This window comes from Fringilla coelebs (assembly GCF_963513975.1).
Source record: "Fringilla coelebs genome assembly, chromosome: 13".
In the NCBI taxonomy this organism is placed as follows: Eukaryota; Metazoa; Chordata; class Aves; order Passeriformes; family Fringillidae; genus Fringilla; species Fringilla coelebs.
In genome coordinates, this window is record NC_140039.1 from 16346239 (window position 1) to 16358629 (window position 12391).

The 12391-nt window shown below is 41.3% G+C and overlaps 1 protein-coding gene across 20 annotated transcripts in view; it reads right to left on the reverse strand.

Annotated features, from left to right (window-relative positions):
- MAGI1 (membrane associated guanylate kinase, WW and PDZ domain containing 1) overlaps positions 1–12391 on the reverse strand; it is a 331729-nt gene that overhangs the window by 167328 nt on the left and 152010 nt on the right. For all 20 annotated transcript variants that reach the window (XM_084214795.1, XM_084214798.1, XM_084214791.1 and 17 more), the window contains exon 2: positions 713–829. In XM_084214795.1, coding sequence (XP_084070921.1) covers positions 713–829 — 117 coding nt within the window. The remainder of the gene's footprint in view (positions 1–712; positions 830–12391) is intronic.

Consider the following 12391-nt stretch of genomic DNA (forward strand, 5'->3'; position numbering starts at 1 on the left):
CAAAAGCGCATTGACAGTGGTTCCATCCAACCGCTATAAGCACACTGACCTTTGGTTAAAACAATATTTCCTTATTTCAAATATAATATCTGCTTGTAAGCCTTAAAACACAATGCACAGAGCTCCATTATTAAGCTTAGAACTTCCTAATATCTCATTAGATATACTTTTCTGAAGCTCAGAGAGTTATCATAGATAAGCATTAATACACAGACCATTGTTTTATTTGTCTTTACTTTACTAATTCTTACATAATTTTCCTGCTGACCTATCTCATGGCTGCTGCTTAGCTCTAATCACAGTCCTGCTGTCTCTGAGGCCTGCCTTTTGCAGCTTTCCCAAAACCCTCTGATTTTAAAGATTCTCACAATATTCTGCCCCAGGGAGTGCAGCAGGGCAAGGTTTGTCACTTACTGTCACTGTAGGACACGAAATAACGCGACGAGCACACGCAGCTCTCCCAAGGTAAAAAGAGCACTTTTAATTTCTGACTCCAGCATTTATAGATTTCCAAAAGTGACAGTGGATTGGAGGGTGACAGTGCCACCCTTCCAATGACACCGGACAAACCAAGAGTCCGTCAAATTTCTCCTTCTCCATAAAAGAATGCAAAACAATGAGTTATTTACATAAAGTACATGAGAAAGTTCCTTACAAGAATGTAAACATCAGAAGGCTTAGAAAAACTTTAAAAACCAGGACAACAACTTACAAGGCACAGCGTGGCGATAAAGGTTGTCTCGGATGGTCTGCTGCAGGTCGTGATCTGGTGACCCCTTCTGAAACCTCTGGTTGAGATAATGCCTCAGATCCTTGTTCAGTCTGTTTCCTGCGAGGAAAAAATCCATTATTTATTTATTTCTAAATGCAACAGCCATTTATTCATTTCTAAATGCACACAATTACCATTTCCAATTGGGGCAAATGGTAGATTTCCATTCAGAGCCCCCTAAATTATGGCACGCTGACTTTATGAGCAGAGGCTCATCTTCCTCTACAAATGGCTAATTACCAAAAATAACTTGCTGTAAACAAGAGGTCTTTCTTGTCTCATAATGCAACATTCTTCCTGTGGTGTTAAACAGATCATCATTCCTGTTTATTGCTTATTTGTCTGAGCAAATGGAGACAGACAGATGACAGGAAAAAGAAAAAAATAATAAAAGTATTGCTTTTGTAAGTCTCTGGAGTGTGAGTGGGGTGGAGAGACAGAAGGCAAAAGCTGCTCCTATTGGAGCTGAACATGGCAAAAAAATCAAACAAGTGCTATATTTTCCACTGGTATCCATCCCAACACACAACAGGAGTTACAAAAGCGCTGATTTAAAAAGTTAAGAGCACCCAAAGTCCTTAAAAACAAAAAACAATATCCAGTGCTTTTCACCTAAATCTGTTTATTTGCCTGTTCGGGTTTGAACACCTTCAGAAGTGTGAAAGAAGATAAATGGGTTGAAAACAAAGCAAAAGTAAAAGAGAACATACAAAAAAAAAAAAAAAAAAAAAAAGAAACGTAGCTGTTAGTGAACATTGCCAGTTGCTGGATACCAAACCCTTTTTTGTAGCAGAACATATGAACTACAGAACCTTAATGAAGTCTTTTCCCAAAAATATTTCCAAGTTTGGAATAACACTGACATTAATTTGACTGAAGAGCAAAACAGGGATTGAAACTCTTCTGTTCTAAAATGAAAAGGAAAAAAAGCACTGGAAAAGCTTCTGAGAAATGCAAGCAGGGTGATGAGAGCCTGGAGCAGCTGCCACACAAGGACCAAGAGAGGGATGCATCAGTCTCCACATGCCCTGAGGTCACCTGGGGACTGGGCACTGCTTGCTTCTCCCAACACCAGGACTGGGAGACACCAAGGAAAGCCAAACAGGAGCCTGGTTCAGAATCATCAGGAACAAGAGCCCCCAGGCTGTGCACTCTCCCTGGAGTGAGGGCAAGAAGCTTTTTCAGGAGATTCAAGGGGAGATGGAAAAGCACTTGTAGGACAGACCCACTGGGGGCTGCAGAGTCACAGGATGGTTTGGGTTGGAAGGGACTTTAAAGATCACCTTGTTACCACAGCACTGCCATGGGCAGGGACACCTTCCTTGGGCCAGGTTGCTCAATGCCCCATCCAACCTGGCCTTGAAAAGAAGAGGGAAAAGGAAATCCCTTGGCTTAACATTAATGGCTGGTGGTTGGGAGACCCAGGAAAGAAGTGGGGGAATATGAAATACCTTCCTCTTTTCCATCCCTTTGCCAGGCATTTTATTTATGTCCCCATGCTGGACTACATGGACCTTGGGCTGAACCACTGCAGCTGTTTTCAGTCTCTTATCATTTGCATTATGATTTTTTTGATTGTGAGTATGTAAAGCAGAGATCATCTCAACACATCTGGACGCTGAATGCAGCCTCACAGTCGCAGATTCCTGGCTGGAGCCTCTAGGAATCACTGCAGAGCAAATCAAAAATAATAATACTGCAATGGAGTGCAGTTGGACACTGGGTCTGGGAGGCAGGAGCAGCAACAGGCAAATGGAGAAATAAGAAAGAGTGCAGACTGTTGCATGACTGTGGGCAGGATAAAAACACTGCAGCCCTGCAGCATTTTACCAGAAATGTTGGTTTAAAAACAAAATTAAACACAAAAAAAGCCTGCAGTCTGAAGTACTGTGTCAAATTTTTAAAATAATTTTGTGACTTGTATTTACATCCTCCTGACAGCTTTTTCTTTTAATTAAATCTCTTATTGAAGAAAAGAAGGCTCAGGCAGCAGGCCCAGCTATTCACAAAAGGAAATTTTTAAAGAACAAGGTGCTCATTGCAGAAATGAAACAACAAAACTGAAATTATGGGAGATATAATTGGCTCAAAACACTTTCCTGAGCAACACCAGCAACACCCCTCACTCCCAGAGCAAATTATCAACCCATTTTCTAACAAATGGTCTCCAGTTATTGTACCATAATATTTGTTTCTCACATAGGAGGCACTTGGAGGGTTTGGTAGACTTGTGGGCTACAGTTTTTCAATATCAGAGTTGACTTTCCAAACTCCAGATGTTTGATTTCATACCACGTTGGTTTACTCCAGAGGGAGACTGGGCACAAAAAAGAGCCTCTGCTGAAATAATAAAGTAGTTCTTTACCTTTTAACTAAACAGTCCATATATTTCTCTGTGCAAGAGAAAGGCAAGGTAGATTTTCATAGCAAAAAAGGACAAATATGACAAACTGTTTGGGCATAATGCAAGGGCTTATTCCAGGGAAGAAATTAAAGCACAGAACTGCATGCATCACATAGGTAAACTTTCTTCCAAAATACGGTGTGATCCCTGATTCAGTGATTTATGTAACAATAATGTCTTGAGGTGAAAAGGCTCTGCTGAGCTAGGCCTTGTTTGACCACAGAATATATGCAATTTAATGATGATATCCTGCTTTTAGCTTCCCTCTGCGCCCATTCCATCTAGCATCTCAGTCTATTATGGCCCTGCTGGAAAGTTTGGTTATTTGGTTTATGCAGGAGCTGGGATTTCCCAGCTGAGTCACTGAAGCACAAGTTAAAAAGGCACTTGCAAAAACAGGGGCTGTAGCAACACTTACACTCACATAAGTGTCCCCTCTGGGGGCTCAGAGTGATGCTTATTTCTATTACATTTTTATTTTAGAAGAGAAGGAAGAAGGAAAAAAAAAAAAAAGATGCAAAAAGAAATCCAGCCCCCAAAAAGCTTGCTGAGCTACATTCCTGTTCCTAAATTCCAGGAAAGTCTTGACAGAAGTGAAGGCTTCTTGCAGCTCTGATGATCTCAGCTCAGCAGTCCCTGAGGCCACAAGCTGTGGGCACAGGCAGGTTCAGGAACTCCCTCCACTGCATGGCAGAAGAAAATGAGCTAACACAGAAACTAACTCTATGTGGGAAGCTGCCAAAGGGATCCAGCATGGAACATGTTGGATTTTTTACCATTTGAAATGCTTCTCTCTGCTCTGATCTCCTCCAAAAATCTCCCCTGAGCTGAGACAGCACGGGCTTGACACTGGCTTTATAAACTCATGTGCAGCACTAGAACCTACTAAACAACACTGCTGTACCTTTAGTCCAAAATGTATGCACACACAATTTCTGAGAACCTGAAAAATACGCCAGTGACATTTCAGCAACCTCCTCTGTGCAAATCTTAGCAGCAAAATTCATTCTGCTCCTCGGGGGCATCGCTGGCTTGTGCAAACCCCCTCTGAGACCAAGCCTCACCTTGGATGGGTTCTGTCCATGCACCAGCTACCACCAGATCAAAAGATGGACAGGTGCTCAGAACCACCACATTTTATACAAAAATCCTCCCCTTTCTAAAATTTAAATCCATATCATTGTGCTCAAGAAAATACTTCCTTTAGAGAAGAGCTGTGTCAACCAGAAGTGTGTATTGGCCTTCAAAATACTCCCCTGTTCTCATGGAGACTGGATTTTACATTTACCCTTTTGAGAGTCTTTCTTTTCTTCTCTGCTAAAAGGATGTAAAAAGATCCAACAGTGCTAATAGTGGAGGGACAGGAGATGCAACCCAGGAACAGCAGTATCCAAAGCAGAGGATACAGGTCATTCTGCCTTTGTGCTGGTCAGGATATGATGGAAATTGTTTATTTGCACACAGAAAAATCACCTTGTTATTTCTGTAATGAAAATTAAGCCGATACATGTAGCTTAGATCATCAGATATACACAAAAAATGAAAAACTCACCAAAATTTATAGTTCACTAGTAAGATGTTCAAAGATTTTTTGGTGCTGTAGCAAGTTTCCCTTTTTTTCTCTGCTGAACGAAATCAATGCCCTTTTTTAACGTGAAGGTACAGTCAGAGAACCAACTTTTCACTGCTTCACTTCTCACACTACTACTCCAAATCTGAGATACTTCCATCTTATTATCTGAATCCTTTAAATGAAACACAGAGCAAAATGGCTGGTTTAATCTATTCTTCTTAATTATTACACTGCAGAGCGTGTCCATCACCCTCCCCAGCCATTACATGGTAACATCATTTCAGTAGTAAAAAAGAAACCCAAGGGGGAAACATCTTTCATAACAAAAAGCAAACAAACAACAACAACAAAAAAATACTGACATATGGTTTTCTGAGAAACAATGCACTGTAGCTCAATGTGTAACTTAGATGGGTTTGTGATTAATGAAAAACATTGGCTGTTTCTAAACACATTTGTCCTCCAACAGTTACCTGATATAAAGTCCCTAGGGAAGCTTTGCTTTGAACTGTGCTGTGACACTTGGTGCTAAAATTCCCAGCTTCTGCAGGAAGAAAGCTGCATGTGGGATCATCCAACACTGACTGTGCTGTGTGAGAACATCACCTCTGGGAGGGCTCTCCCAGCAGCAGCTCAGACCTGGGGCTGGGAGCCTCCTGCCCCACTCCCTTCCAGTAGGGAAGGCAGACTGCAGAAATGACCAAGCACAATCTGATTTTTTTCCCCAAGAAAAAGCTGAGTGTGAACATCGTGGGGCTGCCAGCACCTTCCTGCCAGCTGGTGGATAGTCCATGCCAGCACTGTGCAATATGTGTGTGCTGAAGATGTATTTTAAACTTGTGCTTTGGAAACTATCATTTGAGAGTTTATGTTTCTATTAATTACTGCAGCTGTTTGATCCCATTTCTGCTTGAGATGGTCCCAGATAATCCTGATCAACAGCCACACTCTGACAGAGCCTATGGATGCTCGTGCAAAGATGGGTCAGGGTCAGGCCTGGGACACACTGGTCCCTGACCTATATTACACTCCTCTAAGCAGATTACACCAGTATATATTTTTTTTGCTTTACCCTTCTTTAGGAAGGCAACCAATTGCTACACTCACAGTGACTGATAGCATCTGAAGTAGAAAAATCTATTTTCCATGCCTGAATTGCAGCAGAATCCCCCTTCTCCTGTCAGGATCTCTGTTTAAAGGTGTCTTTGGCAGAGGGATTCTCTGTGGCCAGACAAAGACCATTTCAAAACAGCAGAGCCATGAAGCAATGAAAGGTTAAAGGCCTCACTAAAGGGATAAAAGTGCAATAGAGTCATCTGGATTAAGACTCTCTCTCACCACCCTGATGTCTACATTGAGAGGGAAGGGTTCAATTTTTTAAAGACACAAAGATTGCACATGTTGGATTTGCAGTATAAACCCCTGACTGTAATGTACTGTCTATCATCTGAAGATCTCTATCTGCAGGTATTTAACTAATAAATTATTGTGGCTAGCAGGGTTTTATTTCTGCGCTACAAAATGTAGAACTGCAGATAAGAGGGGGGAAAACCCTTCTGAAACCAAGCCAAACAAAAAATTCCAAACCCATTTAGAGGCATGAGCAGAGAATCTGCAGCTTGTATTTTCTAGAGCAGCAAGTGGACTTGCAATGTCAGATGATTGGCACTGCAGGCTGGGGGGCTTCACTTGTGCTCCTGCTCTGCCCAGCAGAACGTACTCAACACAAATTCATCTATAATTAGAGCCAAAACAGCTCCCCTTAGCTAGGAAGGGTGTTAACTAAGCTGGTTATAAATCTATTAATCCCTTGAAAACAACAGCCTATTTTTAAAAGAAATGTTAAAATATTAATAATGCAACTTGAGACAACTTTTCAATCTGTTGTTAAATCCTTACTCTAAAGTGGGGTGTAGACAGGGCTACTGAGAAACAGGAGGAAACTTTTCCAACAGCAATGCCAGGACATCACCACTGTCTCCTACTAGTACTTGCCATCAGTTTTACTCAAGTCCTGTTGCAAAGGTGGCCCTGATACTCACACATATATTATGTTAGTGCTTGGAGAGATTAATATTCTATTTCTGGGCAAATTAATAGAATAATTTTCATGGTAAGGTCCAGGAGGCAGCAGCCCATCTTAGAAGGCTAAGTAGATTTTTATCATTTAACAAGACTGCACTGGTAGCCACATCATCATCAAATATTCCTAATCCCAGCAGTTGTTATGGAAATGATAATAGTTTGTGTTATATCGTTTCATCCTGTCCCATCTTTGTCTTCCAGCTGCTGTCCAAAAGTGATTATAAATAATGGGGCTATAAAAGCCATTCAATAATTAGAAGATTCATTGGCCATATGCCAGCAGTGACAAAAGAGAGTGATTTATGTAAGATGAGTCTGTCACATCTGCCAGATCACAGTTTCATTACGCCTATGGCTTTAAGGTCACAGTTTAGCACTGTTTCAACAGCCATTTGTCAAGGGGGTGCTGGGGAGAAGAGGTGAAATACATCATGGTTTTGTTTGCTTTCTTGTTTTAACTACTAAGTAAATAAGTAAATAAAGTGCAGTACCTACATTTGTTATTTCATGTCTCTTGCGAGGTCAAAGACACAAGAAGACATTCATCATGACTGGCCAGTGTTCAAATAAGACCATGGAGAGAAAATCCATTTAAAAGCCTTAAGAGTTCATGTGGCTGCTTTAACTCAATACAACCTAAGCATGTTCTGTCTTCCAGCCACCCATGAAATGAAGGTACCTTGTAAACACACAACATGTTGGTAAATTAATTGCTACTACATTTTCCTAACACAAGTAAACTCAAAAACCTTTTATGGTTCAGTGTTCTAAAATGATATTTAAACATTGCCACGGGAGTTCAGATTAACAATTAACATGGCTCAGCAAACACCTAATTTGATCCCAATTCCATTCTCTCATCTTCTTTTCCTCTTAAAAACAAACAAAAAACACCAATGAACTTTTATTGCTGGGTACCAATTCTACCACCATAAAGTCCAGATGTTTAAATGTTCCCTATAAATGCTTAAATAACCTTATCTGTTACTGTCAGTGATTGCTTCCATTCCAAAGTGGACAGTCCCTGGTGACAAAAATAACTGCTCTGAGGGTGCAGACTGGATCTTTGCTGGAAATGCTAGACCCAGAACCAACCAATACATTAATTTGCACCAGCCTCCTAAAACCAGACTGCAGTCAGATGAACTGCTCAGATCAGAGCCCAGATGCTGCCATTATTCTAACAAGTCCACATCACAACAAAAGCAAAATGACTGCTCACCTTTGCCTACCTCCTGAAGTAAAACATAAAATACTTCCCAATTTTTATGCTTTAGGACCTTCTCTGAACAACAAAGCCTCATCCATTGCAAAAGACTTGCAGTGGAAGGAAATGGTGATAAGCTGGAGGGGTTATGGCATACAGAATTGCACAGAGTTACAGGATGAGCTACCTGCCCAGCAATAAAACCCCACTTGGAGGGAGCAGCCTGGCTGCTGAATCAGCAGTGAGCTCTTCAGTGCAGCCAGTAATTCCTGTCTGGAGAATGAATAACTTACTTTATTACTGAGAGAACTTCTTAAAAAGTTATTTTAGGTGTAAGCTGTGAATCTGAAGGAGATGTATTCACACTCAGAACTTTCAGGTCATGTCCAGAATCAGGAGCAGGCAAGAGCCTTCTTGGCATGGTACCTTTGGTATCACTCTCAATCTGCATGGGTGAGTGAACCAGCACTGAGGTGGTAATTCAGCATTTGCTGCTGCAGAAATGCACTTAACAGATCATAAATCCCTGGTAAAACTCTTCTTAGAGCATGTCACCTCATCTACTGTATTCACAGGCTGCTCCACCTTATTTTCTGTGCATTAATAGTGATTCATATTTCTACACTAAATTTAAACAAATAGCCTTTCAGCTTAAAAGGGCCAGAAAAACCCACAGAGCTCAGGCACTGAGGTTGAAAAGAAAAAAATATCATTATTTATACACCAGGCCTGAAAATTTTGAACATTTTTGACAAATACACTTCTGTTGCTCTCAGCTGAATTCAGATCAGCAACAACTCCAAATGCAGCAGCAAGCCCAGCCTCTCTCCCTTTTTGGCCCCTTCAGGCTTCTGGTGCCCTCAAAGTTTCAGCCCTGAATTTCTTGAGGCTCCTGGAGAAGAAAATTCCTTCACACTCTGACATCTCTGCAGCCCAGAACAATCCTGACCTGGGAGAGAGCAACAACTGCATCCCAGGAAGAGGAGCCTGCTCTGCCATGGAGAGACAAATCAGATCTTTCTTCCTCAAGAAGGTTATTTTCTTCCTCAAAATACTGAGGTTTAAGTTCTGCTCCTCTTCTTAAATCATGTGATATCATTTGTGTTCACACAGTGCCTATAGCATGATAAATAATGATAGATATTGAGAAATATGAATATAAATATCTATTGATAGAGATGATAAATAATGGTGGATAAATGATGACATTTCTCCAAAGAAATACCTCTCCCAGGTAAGGCTAAGGAGCAGAAAATCTGATACACCTGAGGCAAAAATACAATAGAACATGCTGCTCAAGCAACAGGAGCATGTGATGAATAGAAGAGGCAAAAGCAAGGTCAGCAGTATTGATGACTGTTGGTCTTAGATCCCTCTAAAACACATTTGAACTGGCCTGGCACAAAACATGAAACACAATTTGCCTCATCCAGATGGGTGCTGGCAGATGTGGAGCCTGCCCCAGTGCTTTGTAGCCATAGTTAATCATGAACCCAACTCACTAAAACCTGGATATTCACCATTCCTACTCTGTTATTGACTCCTGAGATCTCCTTTCTTCTATGCCATTTTCAAGAAATGCTACAAGCTCCCTGCTTTTGCCTCAGCTTTTTATTTTCCTTGTTCACTTTTAAGAATCCACAGACAAGGAAATTCAGACTGTCAGGTGGTCTCTGGGAATGACAGTAGAGAAGCAAGGTGAGAGAAGGAACATGCTGGGAGGACAAGTGCAGAATATTTTCCTACCAAAATGAAAAATCTCCAAGATAAAACTACAGATTAACAGCCACTCACACAAACTGGGGTGTGTTTTCACAACAAAGCTCAGGAGGTGTGTGGACAAAGAAAAAAGTAATGCAGCATCCTCTGGTCTTGTTTCCAGTGAAGCTTGGATTAGTATCATGCTAAATGCTTTATCCAGTTCTGTGGCCAGATCAGGGCTGACCCTGAATTAACTGGCTGACAATCAAGCTGTAACATTAAAGCCACGTCCATAAATGCCCCTGCTTGGCAGTGACCTCAAACCAAGTGCCCAGAGCAAAGCCTGAGCTCTGCAAAGCTTTCCAGCAAGGCAGAGGCAGAGGTGAATGCAGAGGCTGCTCTGAGCAAGGCATTGTGCCTGGCACACAAAGGCCCTGCTGTGCTGGGGCACTCTGTGCCCAGCAAGGAGCAGGATGAAGCCATCAACAGCGGCAAGAAACGCTGATGTTGCCACGTAGGCTTTAAAAAACAAAACAAAAAGTAGTAAGGAGAGAAAAACCCTCCTCCAGAACTGAAGTGAATGCAGAATGAAGTCACTGTAAGAGAGTGCCACGGGATGCAGCCTCGGAAGGATCCAGGGGAGTCTGCTCTGAGCGTTTCCATCAATGAACACAGGCTGAGCTACGTGAGCAGCCCGGGAAAGGCTTCCCAGGAAAGCACAGCCTGCCTGGGAGCCACACACCAGCCTTGGTCACCACACACCAGCCTTGGTCACCACTCTGCTCTGGGGGAAGCCACCTGGGTGAGGGAGCATTGCTCCTGCCCCTTCTCTCTGAAGATGCCAGCAAGCTCTGCCTTTTCTAGGATTCAGGGAACAGCACAGGCAGGGCAGAGGGTGAAGAAGAAAGTCTAGCTAAGATAATAAGAATGGAGAAAATCATGATGAAAAGCACTTGCAGAATTCACTCCAAGGAAAAGATCCATTTCTGGAAATGAGATGCACATCTCTCTATGTCTCCTAAAAGGAGTTGCCATATGTTCTAAAAGTAGGATATAATATTTGAGCTGTAAAAGCCAAATCAGCTTGAGGAACAGACGGCATTACAATGCTTTAGCAGAACAAGCCCCCCATAACAATATGCCAACAAACTCATTTTCTAGAATGGCACTAGGAAAATATTTGCAAAATCTGAAACCCATTCCCTAAATACAGCATTTGGTTCTTCCAGAATGGGAAAAAAGTGCCACACATATGCCAGAATTGGGGAGTTCTAAATAGCTCTTCATATTCTTTGATTTTTTGGCTTGCTTTTCTCTGTAAGTTTTGGATGGTGGGCTTTTTTTTGGAGCATTTTTTTTTTAAATTTGACCTCAAATTTCTTGAGCAGTCATTCTTGTTCTTCCTTGGTTGCTGGAGGGACAAATTCCCACAGCCCAGCCAGGTCACCTTTGAATTTTGATCACAGTGTTATAATTTTTCCCTCTGACCTCCCAGGCTCCAGGAACACATCAATATTAACAGCCCAATTTCCAGGGGATCTGAAAACATAAAATCTAATGCTGACAACCTGTGATTGTCAGGCTATAAACACACACCAAATGAAGATATTGTCAGAACACTAGAATTTTGATGCTGCTTTTCAAATTCTTTTTTTTACCCCTCACAAGTAACTCTATCACAAACAAAATGTTGTCCTCCTTGGAAGAAAGCAGCTGAAAATCATGTGTCCAGAGGAAGACCTGTCCAAAACATGTTCCAGCTGCTTTTTCCCCTTCCCCAGTGTAGTTGGATGATACACACTCAGGTGCAGCACTGTCTGACCAAAGAAAAATAAATCATGTTTTTCATCTGCAATGTACCCATTTACAGAGTGCTACAGGTTAATTTTCCAACTTGACCAAGAAATTTCTCAGACCCAAAATTTGCCATGAAACAAAACCAAAAACAAGATCTGCTGTGCTCTCACCTTAGCAAGTAAAGGTCCTGCTCTTTCCACATTATTTTCAAAGAGCACAACTCAGCTTAACCTCAGATGGACCTCCTTTTTTTTTTTCTTTTTAAAATACAATTACACATTTATGTACATTTAGAATAGATGCCAAACCACTAACATACAGTACAGAAAGGAAGCACACAGGCAACAATGCTGTGTGATTTAGAAAATCAGGCTCTCAAAGCTGAATATAATTACAAACTAAATCTGTTGGGAAAAAACATTTAAATGGAAAAACGTGTATAACAGTTGGGAGCTGTTGAAGCACATTTTACAAGAGGCCCAAAAAGCCACAAAAATTGAGTGAGGAGGTCACACTGGTTTAAAAACAAACCTGACATATAGGGAAAGTGACTGCAGCTTTTTTCAGTTTCATGTTTTAGACAAAAGGAAAACAAGATCCAAGCAACTGGACTAGCTCTGCTTAATTATTTTAACTGCAAACATTTTTGTGTCATTTTTATTGTACCACTGGAAGTGTTTTCTGAGGGTTGGAGGATATTCTCCATCCCTGGAAAAAGTTGCATCAACATTGAATGCTTTTCTCGAAAAATCAAGATTAAAGAGAAATTGATTCAAGCTAGTTCTCTAATGTCCTGAGCTATTACTTGGAAATGTGATTTAGGAAGAGTGGTTTGAATAGGCAGGTAAAGGA